General features: G+C 38.5%; 1 protein-coding gene across 1 annotated transcript; it reads left to right on the forward strand.

The window, feature by feature from the left end:
* Nucleotides 1-598: 598 nt before the first annotated feature.
* Nucleotides 599-11,318, forward strand: Znf215 (zinc finger protein 215). The gene is made up of 6 exons (XM_055597417.1): nucleotides 599-971; nucleotides 5,139-5,224; nucleotides 6,528-6,660; nucleotides 6,945-7,045; nucleotides 9,801-9,861; nucleotides 10,909-11,318. Exons 1-6 carry the CDS (start codon nucleotides 599-601, stop codon nucleotides 11,316-11,318), a joined length of 1,164 nt encoding a protein of 387 aa, XP_055453392.1.
* Nucleotides 11,319-16,262: the final 4,944 nt, after the last annotated feature.

Raw genomic sequence — 16,262 nt, forward strand, 5'->3', positions numbered from 1 at the left:
GAGGAAGACAATGCAGCCAGTCCTGATGAGCCCTGATAGACTAGGATCAGATGGAAGGAGAGGAGGACCTCCCCTATCATTGGACTGGGGGAGGGGCACAGGAGAAGAGGGAAGGAGGCTGAGATTGGGAGGGGGAGGGGCTACAGCTGGGATATAAAGTGTAATTAATAAAAATAAAATAAGTGTTTTTAAGTTTTTTTAAACAAATGGCTCCCTTTGTCACTTGTTTTGTCTGTGTTTGTCTTTTATAAGGGGTAGCTGAGGTGAAGGGAAACACGTTTTTCCTATTCTAAGCTAGTAAAAGAAGAGCTGGTATTGTTTTAATAGGTAATTTTAAAAAGATTGTTTATAGTATCTTATTTTTAGCATTATGCTAGTAGATATGTTATCTGTGGGTCCTGTTTATATTTGATTTTTTTTTTCAGTCTCTGAGGAAGCTGCATATTGGCCCCATGTCTGAAGCTCCTACAATTCTTTGACCTGGTTCAAAATAATCCTGCATGTAATAAAAAGGTACCCATGCCTCAGAAGTACTGGAATGCTATAGAAGAAGGGCAGATTTGAACCACAGTGGAACACACAGTCTCTAACCAAGTAGATGGCTGTTACAAAATCTCAAAAGCTGGCTCTACATGAACAAAGTGAAGTCCTGAGGGCTGATAGGTCTTGGAGATATATGATTGCCGAGGACAGACATGACTCTGAGGCATCTCGGCAGAAGTTCAGACATTTCCAGTACTCAGATGTGTCTGAACCCCACAAAGCCCTAAGCCAACTCTGGGATCTTTGTGTTTCGTGGCTGAGACCAGAGGTTCATACGAAGGATCAGATACTACATCTGCTGGTGCTGGAACAGCTCGTAGAAAGCCTCCCAGAGAAGGTCAGAACTTGGGTGTATTCACAGCACCCTGAAAACAGCAATGATATGATGACCCTCATAGAGAATGTGGTTGAAATACTCCATGACCCAGGTGAGAGCCTAGAAAATTAGTAGACCCTGACAACAGGGAGAATCGCCGCCTTCTTTTGATGCTAGAGTGGCAAGGAGTAGGACCTTGATTTTTTTTTAAGTTTTTTTTTTTTTTTTTTAATGGAAGGAAGCAAATATCCAAAGGCTAGGAGGATGTGGCTTTGGATGTTTTGTTTTGTGTTTTTTTTCAATTTTATTTTCATGGCAGCATAATTCTAAGCAATAATATGAACAATGAAGTAGATTGGTAATCATGTTACTAGAAATAATTCTATAAAAGTTGGTCACTCTGGGCTGTTGAGGTTGCCTGACACTTTTGATATTACATACCATAATGCTACAAAGACTGAAGTAGAAAAAATATGAGCCAAATAATCAAAGTTTCTGTTGACTGCAATTAGTTGATGTTGCCATTCATAATGGACTAGGCTCACTGTGGCAGCAATTTGAATGTTTCACATATGGGAGGAGGTCAGTAAATTTGTGTTAAAAATGAAATTTTTAATAGCCTGATGAATTATAGCAGCAAGAATGGAATAACTAAAGAATACACAGTATTATTTCACAGGAGAAATTATTGTGTACAAACGGGAAGAAGGATGTGCCAATATATCAAAGCTTCCAAAATAATAGCACTTAAAGGGTGCTAAGAGATGGCCTAGATGGTGACAAAGGTTTGTTTTCAGAAAGAAAGGAAAAGAAACACTTCGTAAAGTACTTGAGGCAGGACATGGAAACCTCTTTTTGAACCAAATAGAAGTTTCAGAGAGCACAATTGTGAAGATTAACACTGGGGAGAAACTGTTTTCAAGGAGTACAGCAAGTAGGGTTAGGGTTAGGAGGGTGGTGCTATTCCAGGACAACAAATGCATTTCCAAAAAGAAAGACCAGCATCCTGTTGACCAGCATAGAGAACGAGACTGAACAGCTTGCTGCTCCACAGCTTGTTACAGCCCTGACAAAAATCTGACCACAATCCATTTTGCAGCATTTAGACAATATGTTGCTGATAAATGCAGATGCATTTTAAGACTCCAGGCAATTTCAGTTTTCTTTGAATCCAGTTGTACAATAAAAAACTATGAATGATTCTCAAATAGTAAGATCATTAAAAGCTTTAAAAAAAATCAGGGTGGAGGTGATGTAGATTTGACAACTCTTTTCAAGGAATTTCAAAAATTCACATAAGAAAAAAGACATTTGAACTTTGAAAAATTCGTTACATAAAGTTATAGTACACTTACTATGTTACTTCCTCCCCTCCCCTGAATCTCTGAATCAAGAGTGATTTACTCAGAGACCAGTATTGGTCTGTAGTCTGGCATTTGTGTTAGACTAGTGAACCTTGGATATACATCTTACCAAAAGTCTTTTGATTACCTCTTGGATTTTTATGTTCTAAAAGTATTGCAGAGCAATAGTAATAAAAACCACATGGTACTGGCATAGAAACAGAATGGTGGATCAATGGAATTGAATTAAAGACCCAGAAATAAACCCACACAACTATGGATACTTGATTTTTAACAAAGAAACAAAAACCATACAATGGAAAAAAGACAGCATCTTCAACAAATGGTGCTGGTCTAACTGGATGTCTATACGTAGAAAAATGCAAATAGATCCATATTTATCACCCTGCACAAAACCAAGTGGATCAAAGACCTCAACACAAAACCAGACACACTAAATTGGTTAGAAGAAAAAGTGAGGATGAGCCTAGAACTCATTGGTGCAGAAGACAACTTCCTGAACAGAACACCAACAGCACAGGCTCTACAATCAACAATCAATAAATGGGACCTCATGAAACTGAAAAGCTTCTGTAAAGCAAAGGACACTGTTGTCAGAACAAAATGACAGCCTACAGACTGGGAAAGGATCTTCACCAACCCTGTATCTGACAGAGGACTACAATATATAAAGAACTCAAGAAGTTCTAGGCATATATACAAAATATGCTCAAGTATATATCAAGGACATTTGTTCAGCCATATTCGTAGCAGCTTCATTCATAATAGCCAGAACCTGTAAACAACCCAAATGTCCCTCAATGGAGAAATGGATACAGAAATTGTGGTACATTTATACAGTGGAATACTACTCAGCAATTAAAAACAAGGAAATCATGAAATCTGCAGGCAAATGGTGGGAACTAGAAAAGGTCATCTTGAGTGAGGTATTCCAGAAGCAGAAAGACACACATGGTATATACTCACTTATAAGTGGATACTGGACATTTAGGATAAACATACTAAAATTTGTATACCCAAAGAAGGTGAGCTAGAAGGAGGACTCTGGGTAAGATGATCAATCCTCATTCAGAAAGGCAAAGGGGACAGACATTGGAAGAAGGAGAAAACAGGAAACAGGATAGGAGCCTACCATGGAGGGCCTCTGAAAGACTCTACCCAGCATTGTATAAAAGCAGATATGAGACTCATAAACTTTGGGCAGGGTGCAGGGAATCTTAGGAAAGAAGAGGGAGATGGTAAGACCTGGAGAGGACAGGAGCTCCAAAAGCATAGCAACAGAACTAGAATATCTGGGCATGGGTATTTTAGTTTCTGAGACTGATACACCAATCAAGGACCATTCATGGAGATAATCTAGAAGCCCTGCATAGATGTAGCCCATGGCAGCTCAGTCTCCAAGTGGGTTCCATAGTAAAGGGAAGAGGGACTGTCTCTGACATGAACTCAGTGGCTGTCTCTTTTTTTTATTTTAAATTCTTTATTAATTACATTTTTTTCACTTTGTATCCCCCCTGTGGTTCCCTCCCTCCTCCCATCCCAATCCCTCCTTTCCTCCACCCTCTGCATGCATGCCCCTCCCCAAGTCCACTGATAGGGGAGGTCTTCTTTTCCTTCCTTCTGCTCCTAGTCAATTAGGTCTCATCAGGAGTGGCTGCATTGTCTTCTTCTGTGGCCTGGTAATGCTGCTTCCCCCTCAGGGGGAGGTAATTAAAGAGCAGGCCAATCAGTTCATGTCAGAGACAGTCCCTGTTCCTATTACAATGGAACCCACTTGGATACTGAACTGCCATGGGCTACATCTGTGCAGGGGTCTTAGGTTATCTCCATGCATAAATCTTTGGTTGGAATATCAGTCTCAGGAAAGACCCCTGTGCTCTCCTTGTGGAGTTCCTGTCCTCTCCAGATCTTTACTATTTCCCACTTCTTTCCTAAGATTCCCTGCACTCTGCCCAAAGGTTGCCCATAAGTCTCAGCATCTACATTGATAGTCTGCAGGGCAGAGCCTTTCAGAGGTCCTCTGTGTGAGGCTCCTGACTTGTTCCCTGTTTTCTCCTTCTTCTGATGTCCATCCTCTTTGCCTTTCTGGATAGGAATTAAACATTTTAGCAAGAGTCCTCCCTCTTGATTAGTTTCTTTGGGTATACAGATTTTAGAAGGTTTATCCTATATTATATGTCTATATGAGTGGCTGGCTCTTTGACCACCTCCCCTGGATGGGGGAGAAGCCTTGCCAAGCCACAGAGGAGGACAAAGCAGCCAGTTCAGATGAGACCAGATAAGCTAGGGTCAGATGGAAGGGGAGGAGGACCTTCCCTATCCGTGGACTTGGAGAGGGGCAGAGGAGGAGATGAGGGAGGGAGGGGGCTACCGCTGGGATACAAAGTGAATAAACTGTAATTAATATAAAAATTAAAATTTTAATTAAAAAAAGAAAAAGTATTGGTATTTCAAAGTACCCTTAAATCTGTGTGTCATAATCCTGGAGCAAGTTAAACGACTCTTGGTAGAATTCTTGACCCACATGTCTGAGGAGGTGGCTGGTTAGATGTGATATTTTTAGCTACAAGTAGAATTGCAGCTTGCACTGTTAACCCTTAGTTAGGTTTCAGTTATGATAAAAATCAAATTTATTCTTTTGAACCTACTATAATCATTTATAATCATTTTAGTGGTGTATTTTCTATACTCCACTAGGTAGTATTCTTTGATAGAATATTAGATTCACTTTCATAGTTTTAAAACTATAAGACCTGTGCCTTGCCCTTGGGAATTCCGATCTCTAGGCCTAATATTATTTTATAAACTTCTATAGATGATCCTGATAAATAAATTTAAAATACTATTTCATTCATTAAAAGTTAATCCAGGGCAAAATTTGTCTCCCTGAGATTCTTTTCCTTTGTCTTCCTCAGATACACCGTGCAAACACTCTGCCCTTCAGGATGGAAGCACGGAGAAGGAGCGCTCAGAAGCTCAGCCACAAACACACGAACTCCAGGTGAATTATGATCCTGTGTGTTAATGGAAATTTGTCACCAAGCCATTTTATAAAAGGACATACATTTTTGTCTCCGGGCTTTTATTAGGCATATTTTCACCCAAAAGCATGCAACTGCTACTCTTCTCTAAGACACTGAGCCTGTTAAAGACGGTGACAGACTTTGGAAAGTAGTCTCCCTTAGTCACGTGTTCTCTCTGTGCATCTGCTCTCTGCACAATCTAGATGAAGTTGAAGCTACAGACACTAACCATTAAATGTTTAGGATCAAAAGTGAAAGGGCCCTGTGGGAAGAATCCTAGGAAATGTTACTACTATAGAGTAGAAGAACCCTCAAAAGATAGAGGAAATAAAGGACATAAGGTAGACAAGAAACTGTGCTACGGAGGATGAAGTATGGGGGCATCTGAAGGAGAGATGAGTTAAGTTATTGGAGTAGTAGCCATTGTAGTGATAGCCATTTATTTCTCATAGAGAGAGAAGCCAGTTTGCATTGGCTTCTAGGAAGAGAAGGAGGTAAAGAAGTAGAAAAAAATTAGTACAGACAACTTATTCACAAATTCTGAAGGAGAGGGATGAAAGAAATTTGTGTGTTTGGTTATGTTCAAGATGCTAATAAAACACAGTTGAGAAGGGCTGGAGAAAGAAGTGGGTTAATTCATTCTGAGATCCAAGGAGTTTATTCATTAAACATTTATTCAGATGATCTGGTCTATCATGCCAGGGACATTTATACAAGCTAAGAATATAAACCATGAGCCGGGCTGTGGTGGGTATGCCTTTAATCCCAGCACTCAGGAGGAAGGGTGCTAATACAGTAGGTACCAACCAATAGTCAGCTGATATTGCCTGTCTGACAAAGTGACACTGAGTTATGAGACCTGAATGGTAAGTCATCAGGCTGTATGTATAAGAAAAACAAACTATCCTTCATTGTCCTTAGAGCCTACTTTTTAGTATAAATTTCCCCTTAAATACACTTTAAGTGCTTTCTGTCTAGTATATGCATATGCTTTATGTTGTAATTTTTTAATTCCACAATTATTTTAACTATCACATCCACAAATCATGAGGAGGTCTAGACTAGGGACTACATTTTTGTCCCTTTTCAGCACTTGCTATATTCAGTACCAAACTGACTGCCCATTAATATATAGCCTTGTATTTATCATTCAAAGGTCCAAACATTATCCAGTCAATTTCTTGGATACTCCAGTTCCTATTCTGTTCTTTCCAAATTCATCCCTACTCTAGTAATGTTTTTGGAAGAGATATCTGGTTTAAAAGGAACTTCGTGTTTTAGGAACCAGTGACTTTCAATGATGTGCTTGTGGAATTCAGTGAGGAAGAGTGGGGACAGCTGGACTGTGCTGGAAAGAAACTGTTCAGGGATGTGATGCTGGAGAACTATCGGAACGTGTCCGAAGTGCAGAAAGGTGCTCTGTGTATTTACCTAATCTGTCCTTGGCTGGCCACTTCTCTTAGGGTTGGGCAGCTAAAGCACTTGTATTTGTTTGGTTCTGGGTGTAGATATCCTTTGAGCACAAAGATGAATTTCCTTGGTCTGAAAGCCTTCTCCCACCTAGAGCCAGGACTATGCCAAACCCTTTCTGTCCTTCTCTTTCAGCAGCTCAACCTACTTGCTTGGGACAGGTTTCTCCTCCTTATTGAAATGTTTTTGAAGTATTGTATATGTTTGATATTTCCCCCCTATGAATAGCTGGTGTGTTATCCAGATCAGTTGAAAACCTCAGCTGGGAAAGTAAGAAAAGAAGGATTGAGGAAGAAATCCTTGAAAAGGTCATTTTGTGTAACAATAAAGTAGGTTTAAAGCATCTGCCAAAGTCTGCATTCTGTGCAACCCAGGCTTCAAATAGTTAGAGATGACAACAAAAATACCCAAATTTGAGAGGGGGGGAAAGTGTTATTAACCTTGTTCATGGGTCCCTTTTCGTTTGTTTGATGTGTGTCAGTGTTGTGTATATGTGTTATGTGTGTGTGCCCATGAGAATGTGTGTGCACAAGTACATGTGTGTAGAAGCTCAAAGTTGACATTTCACTGAATCTGAAGCTCATAAAGTTAGTAGGATGGCTGACCAAAAAGTCTCAGGGATCTGCCAGTCCCCATTCCCCAATTCTGAGATTACAACTACTTACTGCCATGCCCAGGATTTTCTAGGGGTCCTTCTGCTTGTGGGGTAGACACTTTACCCGCTGAGACTTCCTCCTAACCCAAAGTGTATACATACATATCTATAATGTGATACATATACAAAGTATATACACACATATACAAAGTATACACACACACACACACACACACACACACACACACATATATATATATATATATATATATATAATAGCAGAATAGTGTCATGGGTTATGAACAGTAACACTTAAATCTATGTGACTTGAAGTTAATTATAGCAATACTGTGACCAACTTAGAACATTGCTTGGCACATGGGAAATGCTCAATAGACAACATGAGCAAATCTAGCTCTGAGCATTATTCCTCCTTAAGAATAGAAAAGTCTGCTTTATGCCAGGATGGCTTCAGGTAATTTTCTTTGACTGTGGAACTTCTAAACTTGTGCCTTAGCATTTTACTCTCAATCATAATCTCTATGTTCTTAATAACGCTCTATAAGAGGGTGTGAAACCATGAGGTTGATTTCAGTTTCAGTGAGTATAGAAAGATGTGTAACTCAGCCTCTGCCTCATTCCTCAGACCTCTTCAGTATTATCACATTGCTTTGTTTTTGTTGTTGCTGTTGTTTTAAGCCATTTTACGTGATATGCTTGTTTGGGTTCTGAGTAGGTTTTTTTTTTCTACAAGAAAAAAATAATAATAATAATAATTGTTTCCTCACTATTTTAAAAATTCACCAGGATGTCATTTCACCTCCTGTTTTTCCACCTATGATGGTATCATAAACAACTACATATTTCACTACACACCATCTAAATATGTGATTTTTAAGTCACATGTAACATCCCTTTCTATGCACAGACATGTTTAGCCATCACCATACACACTGCTAGACATTCAAGTTGCTGAAATTTTTCAAGCATATCTGAAATGTTCTGTAAGGGTTATTTAGCAGAAGAACTTTAGTACCAAAGGGTATACATATTTTTAACTGGTTGCTACATTCTCCTAAATTGTTCACAATAAAGCTATAGTCGTTCATATTATCTTTATAGTAGAATAATTCTTATTTGTTACTGTCTCCCAGGCAAACACTGGATATCATTTGCCTGGATAGGCAAGTGATTCTATTTCTTGCTTTCTGTTCTAAGTCTTCCAAGCCTTTCCTTGTCTCTGGGCCTCATTTCTCCCTGTCTTTCCATCTTTTCATCATTTCTGCTTCATCTTCTGTTAACCACTTGTAGGACTTCTGAAGTTATTATTACTTCATTGGGATCTTTGTGCAGATGTTCTAAAGTCCTTTGGGCACCATGGATAAATTTTCAGCTCTGGCTAACAGTCCTTTTAAACACAGAGTCAAAAATACATACCTTGAACATTTTCTGGCCATTGCTAGTTTTTAAATATTTTCTCACTATGCAAGATCCTTGCCCAGGTATTTTAGTTTCTCACTTGATAGCCACAGTTCCGAAAATAATGTATACTTGCTTTTCTCATTTCCTCACCTCTTATTACTCAACTCATCCCATTTTAACTCTGACACAACATTCATCTCAAATAGTTGTTGAGTCTTTAGTAACTCACATGAAGCTAAATGCTCTGGGCATATTTTCAGCTTTGCCCCATGTCTCAATAGCATGGGGCACTGATAACCACTCCCCTCTTTTAAAACATATAGCATCTTACGATCAATCCTCTCCCTTCTGGTGTGTATTTCATCTCTGACAATGACAAGTCTTCCTCTAGCTAGCCAATAAGTTTTAGTTTCTCACCATTTTATCCCCTCTTTTTACTCGACATTTTCCAACTTACAACTTCCATTTCCATGAGTACATGAGTGGCTTGCATCCTCAGCTCAGGTTTCTCTGAACCAGAAACTTATATACATCATAACATTTCTCTTATATAAAAAGTCTTAAATTTTACAAAACCCAAGATCTAATTTTTTTGTGTCCAGGCATCTTCATTTTTTTCCCCTTTCTGAATGAATAACACCATTGTTGATCCCAGTATCTAAAATACATTTTACTGGCTTTTATTCAATTACTTAGTTATTGAGAGTAAATAAATTTTAAAAACATTACTTCTTTACTACTTAATAGTTCTTATTGTTTTACCTTCCTAAACATTTCTTATTTTCTCCCCTTCTCTTGCCCTGCAGTACCACTGAGCTAGTTTACATACTGTTCTCTTTCACCTGAACTACAGTATTGGCATGCCTTTAGTTCTATCTTTCCCTTTCTCTGGTGCTATAGTCACACTGCAGCCAAAGCTCAAAGTATGTGATCTCCTTGCACAAGCAAAACTAAAATCAGTATGTTGTTTGATGGTGCAGCATCCCAGCCCCTGCCTGCTTTGCTAACTTCACTTAGTGCCATATACTGTCCCAATTTGTACTCCAACTCCATTAATCTACTTTCAGTCAACCAACATTGACTATGTATCAATATTTAGCACCAATCTGCTGTGGCCTAAGCACTGTGGTAGTTGTCAGTGTTCAGCAGAGAAAAAGACCCAAAGGGGACATATTACAACTGTCTTTGAATCCTCAACATTTGATCCCATTGTCTTTTCTTTATATTCATCATGTGTAGGAGACTTAGAAGTATGTTCTTTCCTACTCTTCCCCTATATTTTCCCTATTTCTTCCCTCACTGATTGCTATTCTTCCTTAATATCTAAAATTCAATATAACTTCAAAGTCACCTTTCTTACCTAGATTTTATCTGCTATAAACTACCACAGCTCATATTCTTCTTTTAGTGCTTATCAAAAAATTATTTTTGATTGTATCTATATAGAACCCTACCTCCTGTATTATGCTTTGTTCCCTGGGGATAAGAACAGTGTCTCATCATTATCTGAAATTTTCTCTCCATCCTTTGGCATGTTTAAGAACAACAACAACAGGAGGGTGGGACTGGGAGGGAATGAGGGAGCTGGATACGGCTGGGTTACAGAGTTAATAAAATGTAACTGATAAGAAAAAAATAAAATTAAAAAAACAACAACAAAAAAGAACAACAACAAAAAGATGGGTAAAGAGTGGATTATGAAAAAATTATAACTTTTTTGTGTTGGTCATTTGCAACAAGTAAATAATTTGTTCCTGATTAAAACTCTAGAAAATTTTATACAAATTTTCATCATTCATCACTTGATACACAAAAACAAAACTATAAATCAATATCATTCGATCATAAGTGAATAATATTTTGTCATGGAATTTGATTTGCCACTAATCTGTTGGAAATTTTGTCTCCATACTTAGGGACATTTGAGTATAGTTTTTTTGGTGAGTGTCTTTGTCCAATTAGAGTAATACTGATTTCATAGAGTAAGTCTGGAAAAATTCCCTTCATTTCAGTTATACAAAATAATTAAAAATTTTGCATTTAAATCTTTAAAGTATCACTAAATTTATCAGAGAAGCCATCTGACCTGGGCTTTTTATGTTTGTTTGTTTTTTGGGAGGTGAAGGGTATGAGGTACCTTTTATTTAATTCAGTCTTGATATTTGTTCTATTCAGGATTTCTGTGGTCACAATATAGACAAATGATTCAACCCAAAAAAAGGCAAATTACAAAAGGTTCCTATAAATGTCCCCGTTGTGAAAAAACCTTCAGCCGAACCTCATCTCTCATTCGACATGAGACTATTCACACTGGAGAGAAACCATACAAGTGTAACAAGTGTGGGAAATTCTTCAACAGACGTGCCAACCTCAAGACTCACCAGAAGATTCACACTGAAGCCAGGGATCATGAAGATGATAATGCGGAAAAGCCTTCCACAAGTCTATCGCGTGATTGTGATTCAGCAAAAAAGAGCTATGTGTGCACTTACTGTAAAAAGTCCTTCACCCGCAGTTCTTCCCTCCGTCGACATAAGAAGGTCCACATCAGAAAGAAACCACCAACGGCTGAAGTCTCTGCGTAAGCTTTCAACGATGTTCAACCCTCATCAAGCATCAAAAGCTTCATAATCAGGGTAAATCCTGGAAAGAAATACAGGATCATATTCAGACAGCAGAGGACTCATTCAACATCCCTAAATTTATTTTTGAAAGGAATCCTGTGAACATAAAAAGTATAAGAAACATTTGCAAGAAATAATTACTTAAATAATGTGACAAGAGTTAAGATTGGACAGTAATCTGTTTTGAGGGTGCTTTTCCAGATTGCCGAATAATGCCAGCCATGAAGCATTGAAATTAGACTTACTGCCTAGTGTTTTGGTGTTATCCTCACCTTTCTCTGCTGCATACACAATCTATAGCATAACTGATCTGTTCATTATGGAGGAGTCACACAACACACTTGATGCTGATATTTAATGAAAGCCTGCCAGCCATTACAGGAAGTTCACAGAAAGTTACTTCATGAGAATAGAGAATGCTAAATACTGAAATCATAATGGCAGACTCTAGTGACAGGCAGCTATGCACCCCTGTCATGTCCTAGGCTTGTCAGCATCTCTGGTGACTGAAGTTTGGAGAGTTAACTGCCATGGAAGACAAACGTAATATGCCCATTTTATGTTTTATGAAAATATGCATTTTAAAAAGTATGTTCTGTGACCTATGCTATAGAAACATTCACAGTCTAGCATCTCTCTCAATTATCCTAGATATCATAATGTGTCCGAGTAAGTGTCTGATGGCTCTTCACCACAGCAGTGTCTACTGGAAGCTACCTCAGAATCCCAGAGTGTTGCTTGAGTCAAGAAACATGCCTTACTCCTCCCATAAAGATTCATATGGAGACACCCCAATACACGATGCTGGCTTTCTGTCAGCCTTCATGTCATGTTCGAAAGTAAAACAAACAGAAGAGATGCCTATGTGTGTTCATAGATGAAAAAATATTCTGTTTTTTTATATTTTACATCACAATTTATAACAAAATTCTACATAAAAAGTTGGTATAACTATTTATATAAGCATAAGTCCACACATAGAGGATCCCAGTGAGACATTCTGGGTAGCAAAAGTACTGGAATGTAGCTCACTCGTAAAAGTGTTTACTAGACGTTAATTGTAATGGACATATTTTAATAAACTGATTTTTTTCTTTGGGTGGTCCAAAGATGAAAGTACTGTTTTCATGTTTTATCTTTTCTCAATAGTTAGCTTTTTGTGTCTAAGTAATTTTTTTTCCTCCTGAATCCTCATGCTTGCTTTATTTTAATGTGTTTACTAGAGTTTTGAGAAGATGGTTCAGTGTGTAAGAGCATTTGCTCTATAAGCAGAAGGACCTGAGTTTAAGTGCCTAGCACCTACATTAAAAATAAAAATTTAAATTAAGAAAAGCCAGGCAGAGCTCTGCAGGCCTAAAACCCAAGCATTGAGAAACAGAGACAGGCCATTCCCAAGAGTTCCTGGGCCAGTCTGCCTAACTAAAAAGGAGAGCTACCAGTGCTCTGACCTCCAAATGTGGGAATACACACACCTCCACACTGAATTATGTCACACACATACCAGTAAAATAGCCTTGCTAAGTTCAGTAAGCATAACAGAGCTTCAACACCTTTTAGAAATGCATTTAAGTTTCAATTCTTGTGGAACATATACAGCCAACTGACATCTTCTAGATGTTTTTCCACAAACTTATTAACTTAGCATTTTAAATTGACCGTGTGCCATCAGAGAAAAGTGTGCTGTGTGAACTAGTAAAGACAGGTCCTATGTGGCAGCACACAGGAGGTCACTGTAGTGAGGACGAGAAGGATGTCAGAAGAGAGATGATAAAATCAGGGCAACAGCACAGAGGAGTTAACATATAACATGTTAAAGAGGCATAAGCTCAATGGCTGGAGTATTCACTGGGGAAAAATGTCTATTTGTAAACAGATAAAACTAGAAAAAGACCCCAACTTTATCCTAGCACATCTTTTAAGCTACCTTAGGAGTTTGGAATTCATACAGTACTTTGAGTTTAACAAAACAATGAGGATTGGAAAATAGGAAATTATTCATGGGTGTGGTTGATCATGACAACTAAAAAAAACCAACTGAAAATATTAGATTTAATAAATTAATCATGATTTTGTATGTGCCCACTTTGTCTTATAGAAGGAGAAAGAAGTAGCTATGGACATTTTAAAATAGGATACTAAGAGGAACTTTACAGAACAGTGTGAAGCTGCAAAGGAATTGACATCTCAAGGACTAAATTACAACTAGACCAAGGTAGTTATAAGAATTCAGAATATCAAATTATCACTTTGGTGTAGTGAAAAGTTAAATATACTGATGTTTATTAAATACATACATATATGTGTGTGTCTATATATATACATGCTGCCTCTCACCTTATTCTTCTCATCTTTACGATGGTAATTTGTCTATAAATCATTACATCAATGAATGTGTTGATAGAAGCCAATAACAAACACTGGGTTGGGCTGTTCTACCACTTTACTTACAATCTGTGAAATACTAATTTTTTCCCTTTTAAGAATAAAAGTACATAGTGTGTGTAACTGATTTTGAGCATTCTTGGCACATAGAAACATCAAATACTGACTACATTCTCTCCTATTAAGAATATTTGCAATTAAACACAAGGAAATCATGAAATTTGCATGCAAATGGTGGGATCTAGAAAAGATCATCCTGAGTGAGGTATCCCAGAAGCAGAAAGACACATAGTATATACTCACTTATAAGTGGATATTAGACATATAATGTAGGATAAACATACTAAAATCTGTACACCTAAACAAGCTAAACAACAGGATCAGATGAATGGGGAGGAGGTCCCCCCTATCAGTGGACTTGGCAAGGGGCACGGTGGAGATGAGGGAGGGAGGGAGGGACTGGGAGGAAATGAGGGATCGGGACACGGCTGGGATACAGAGTTAATAAAATATAACTGATAAGAAAAAAAATAAAATTTAAAAAAAAGAAGCTAAACAAGAAGGAGGAGCCTGGGTAAGATAATCAATCCTCACTCAGAAAGGCAAATGGGACAGACATTGGAAGGAGGAAACAGGAAACAGGACAGGAGCCTACCACAGAAGCCCTCTGAAAGACTCTACCCAGCAGTGTATCAAAGCAGATGCTGAGGCTCATAACCAAACTTTGGGCAGAGTGCAGGGAATCTTATGAAAGATGGGGGAAATAGTAAGACCTGGATGGGACAGGAACTCCACAAGGAGGTCAATAGAACAAAAAAATCTGGGCACAGGGGTCTTTTCTGAGACTGATACTCCAACCAAGGACCATTCATGGAGATAACCTAGAAACCCTGCACAGATATAGCCCATGGCAACTCAGTCTCCAGTGGGTTCCCTAGTAATGGGAACAGGGTCTGCCTCTGACATGAACTCAGTGGCTGGCTCTTTGATCACCATCCCCTTAAAGGGGCCACAGAGGAAGATGATGCAGCTAGTTCTGATGAGACCTGATAGACTAGGGTCAGATGGAAGGAGAGGAGGACCCCTTCCCCATCAGTGGACTTGGGGAGGGACATGGGAGGAGATGAGGGATGGAGGGTAAGATTCGAAGGAAATGAGGGAGGGAGATACAGCTTGGATACAAAGTGAATAAGCTGTAATTAACATAAAAAATAAAAATAAAAAAGAATATACGCTTTGTATCAGGGAATATGGATTTTGAGCATTTTAAACTCATTTTGAGAGAAAAGTGGAATCTGGGGCTTTGCTTCAAAAAACTGATTGCTAATTAAGTATACCCATCTATAAGACTAACATGACAATGTCTGCCCCATACCAAAGTGGGTGAAAACTGAAAGAATAAAAAACAAAAAACAAACAAACAAAAAAAAAAAACCACCACAGAGCTTTTTCATCTTAAAAAAAAAAAAGTGAATAGATCTCCTATCTCACAAGGTTAGTTATCAAAAAGGGCACGGATTCTATGTTAAAGATTTGTGCACAATGTGAGGGATAGCATAGGAAAAGGCTATTTAAATGAGCTCCCAGCTTTCCGCAGGGAACTGCAATCTATAGAGATCACACTTGGGCTCTGAGAACCAAGTTAGAGGCCCACTGTGGGCTGTCTTCCTATTCTCTTCCCTGTGACTGGACATAAATGTGGAGAACAGGAGAGAGCCCAGCTGTGAGAACTTAATGTGTGTCTTTAAAATGAAAAGGTTGGGGATGAGGCCTGGACCTCAGATCTGTGGAATGTCTAATAACTAGGACACCTATACAAAATACGGTTTCCTTCACTCCCATAAGATAAAGAAACAGCTGACAAGTGTGGGCTAACGTGGTTCAGGCTCAATCTGAGCAATTATAAGAAGAGAGCAAAGAGGATTTCCCAGGGGTCCTTGGTGGTGGGCACCACACTCCCATTCAATGGCTGAAGAGGGTGAGACCTAGCTGTGGGTTCCTCAGGTGTGGAACTGCTGGTGCTTAAAATAGTCAGTTAACCAAGCCTGAATGTCAATTAATGAGCAAAAATAAATACCTGTGACGAACCATTTGTAAGAAAAACAAATAGAATGTATGTATGAGGCAATAAAACTCTTAAAGTGAAAATATTGAAACATTGATTAAACATGGCTTTGGGGAGTTAAATTAATTCTCTGTAGCTTCCTGACTGTATTAGTAGTTGGTTTGGAGAAGGCAATTAGTTTTGACCCCAAAGAGAAGCTGCATGATTTAGGTAAAGTCACATTCCAGGACTGATAAAAGCATTTGGTGTCAAGCCTGAAGTCCTGAGTTTGAGTCCCAAAGACCACACAGTAGAAATAGACAACCAACGCTGCGCTGACCTCCACATATGCATGGTGGCACAAACACACACATAACAAATCAATGAAAAATAAAATTTAAGTCATATCCCAAAGCATGGAAATAGAAAAGACAGGAGAAAATACTACAGGGGTGAATCTAAGAGGTCCGGTGTACAGT

Source organism: Psammomys obesus, unplaced genomic scaffold (genome assembly GCF_907164565.1).
Source record: "Psammomys obesus unplaced genomic scaffold, mPsaObe1.curated_primary_1811, whole genome shotgun sequence".
Taxonomy (NCBI): domain Eukaryota; kingdom Metazoa; phylum Chordata; class Mammalia; order Rodentia; family Muridae; genus Psammomys; species Psammomys obesus.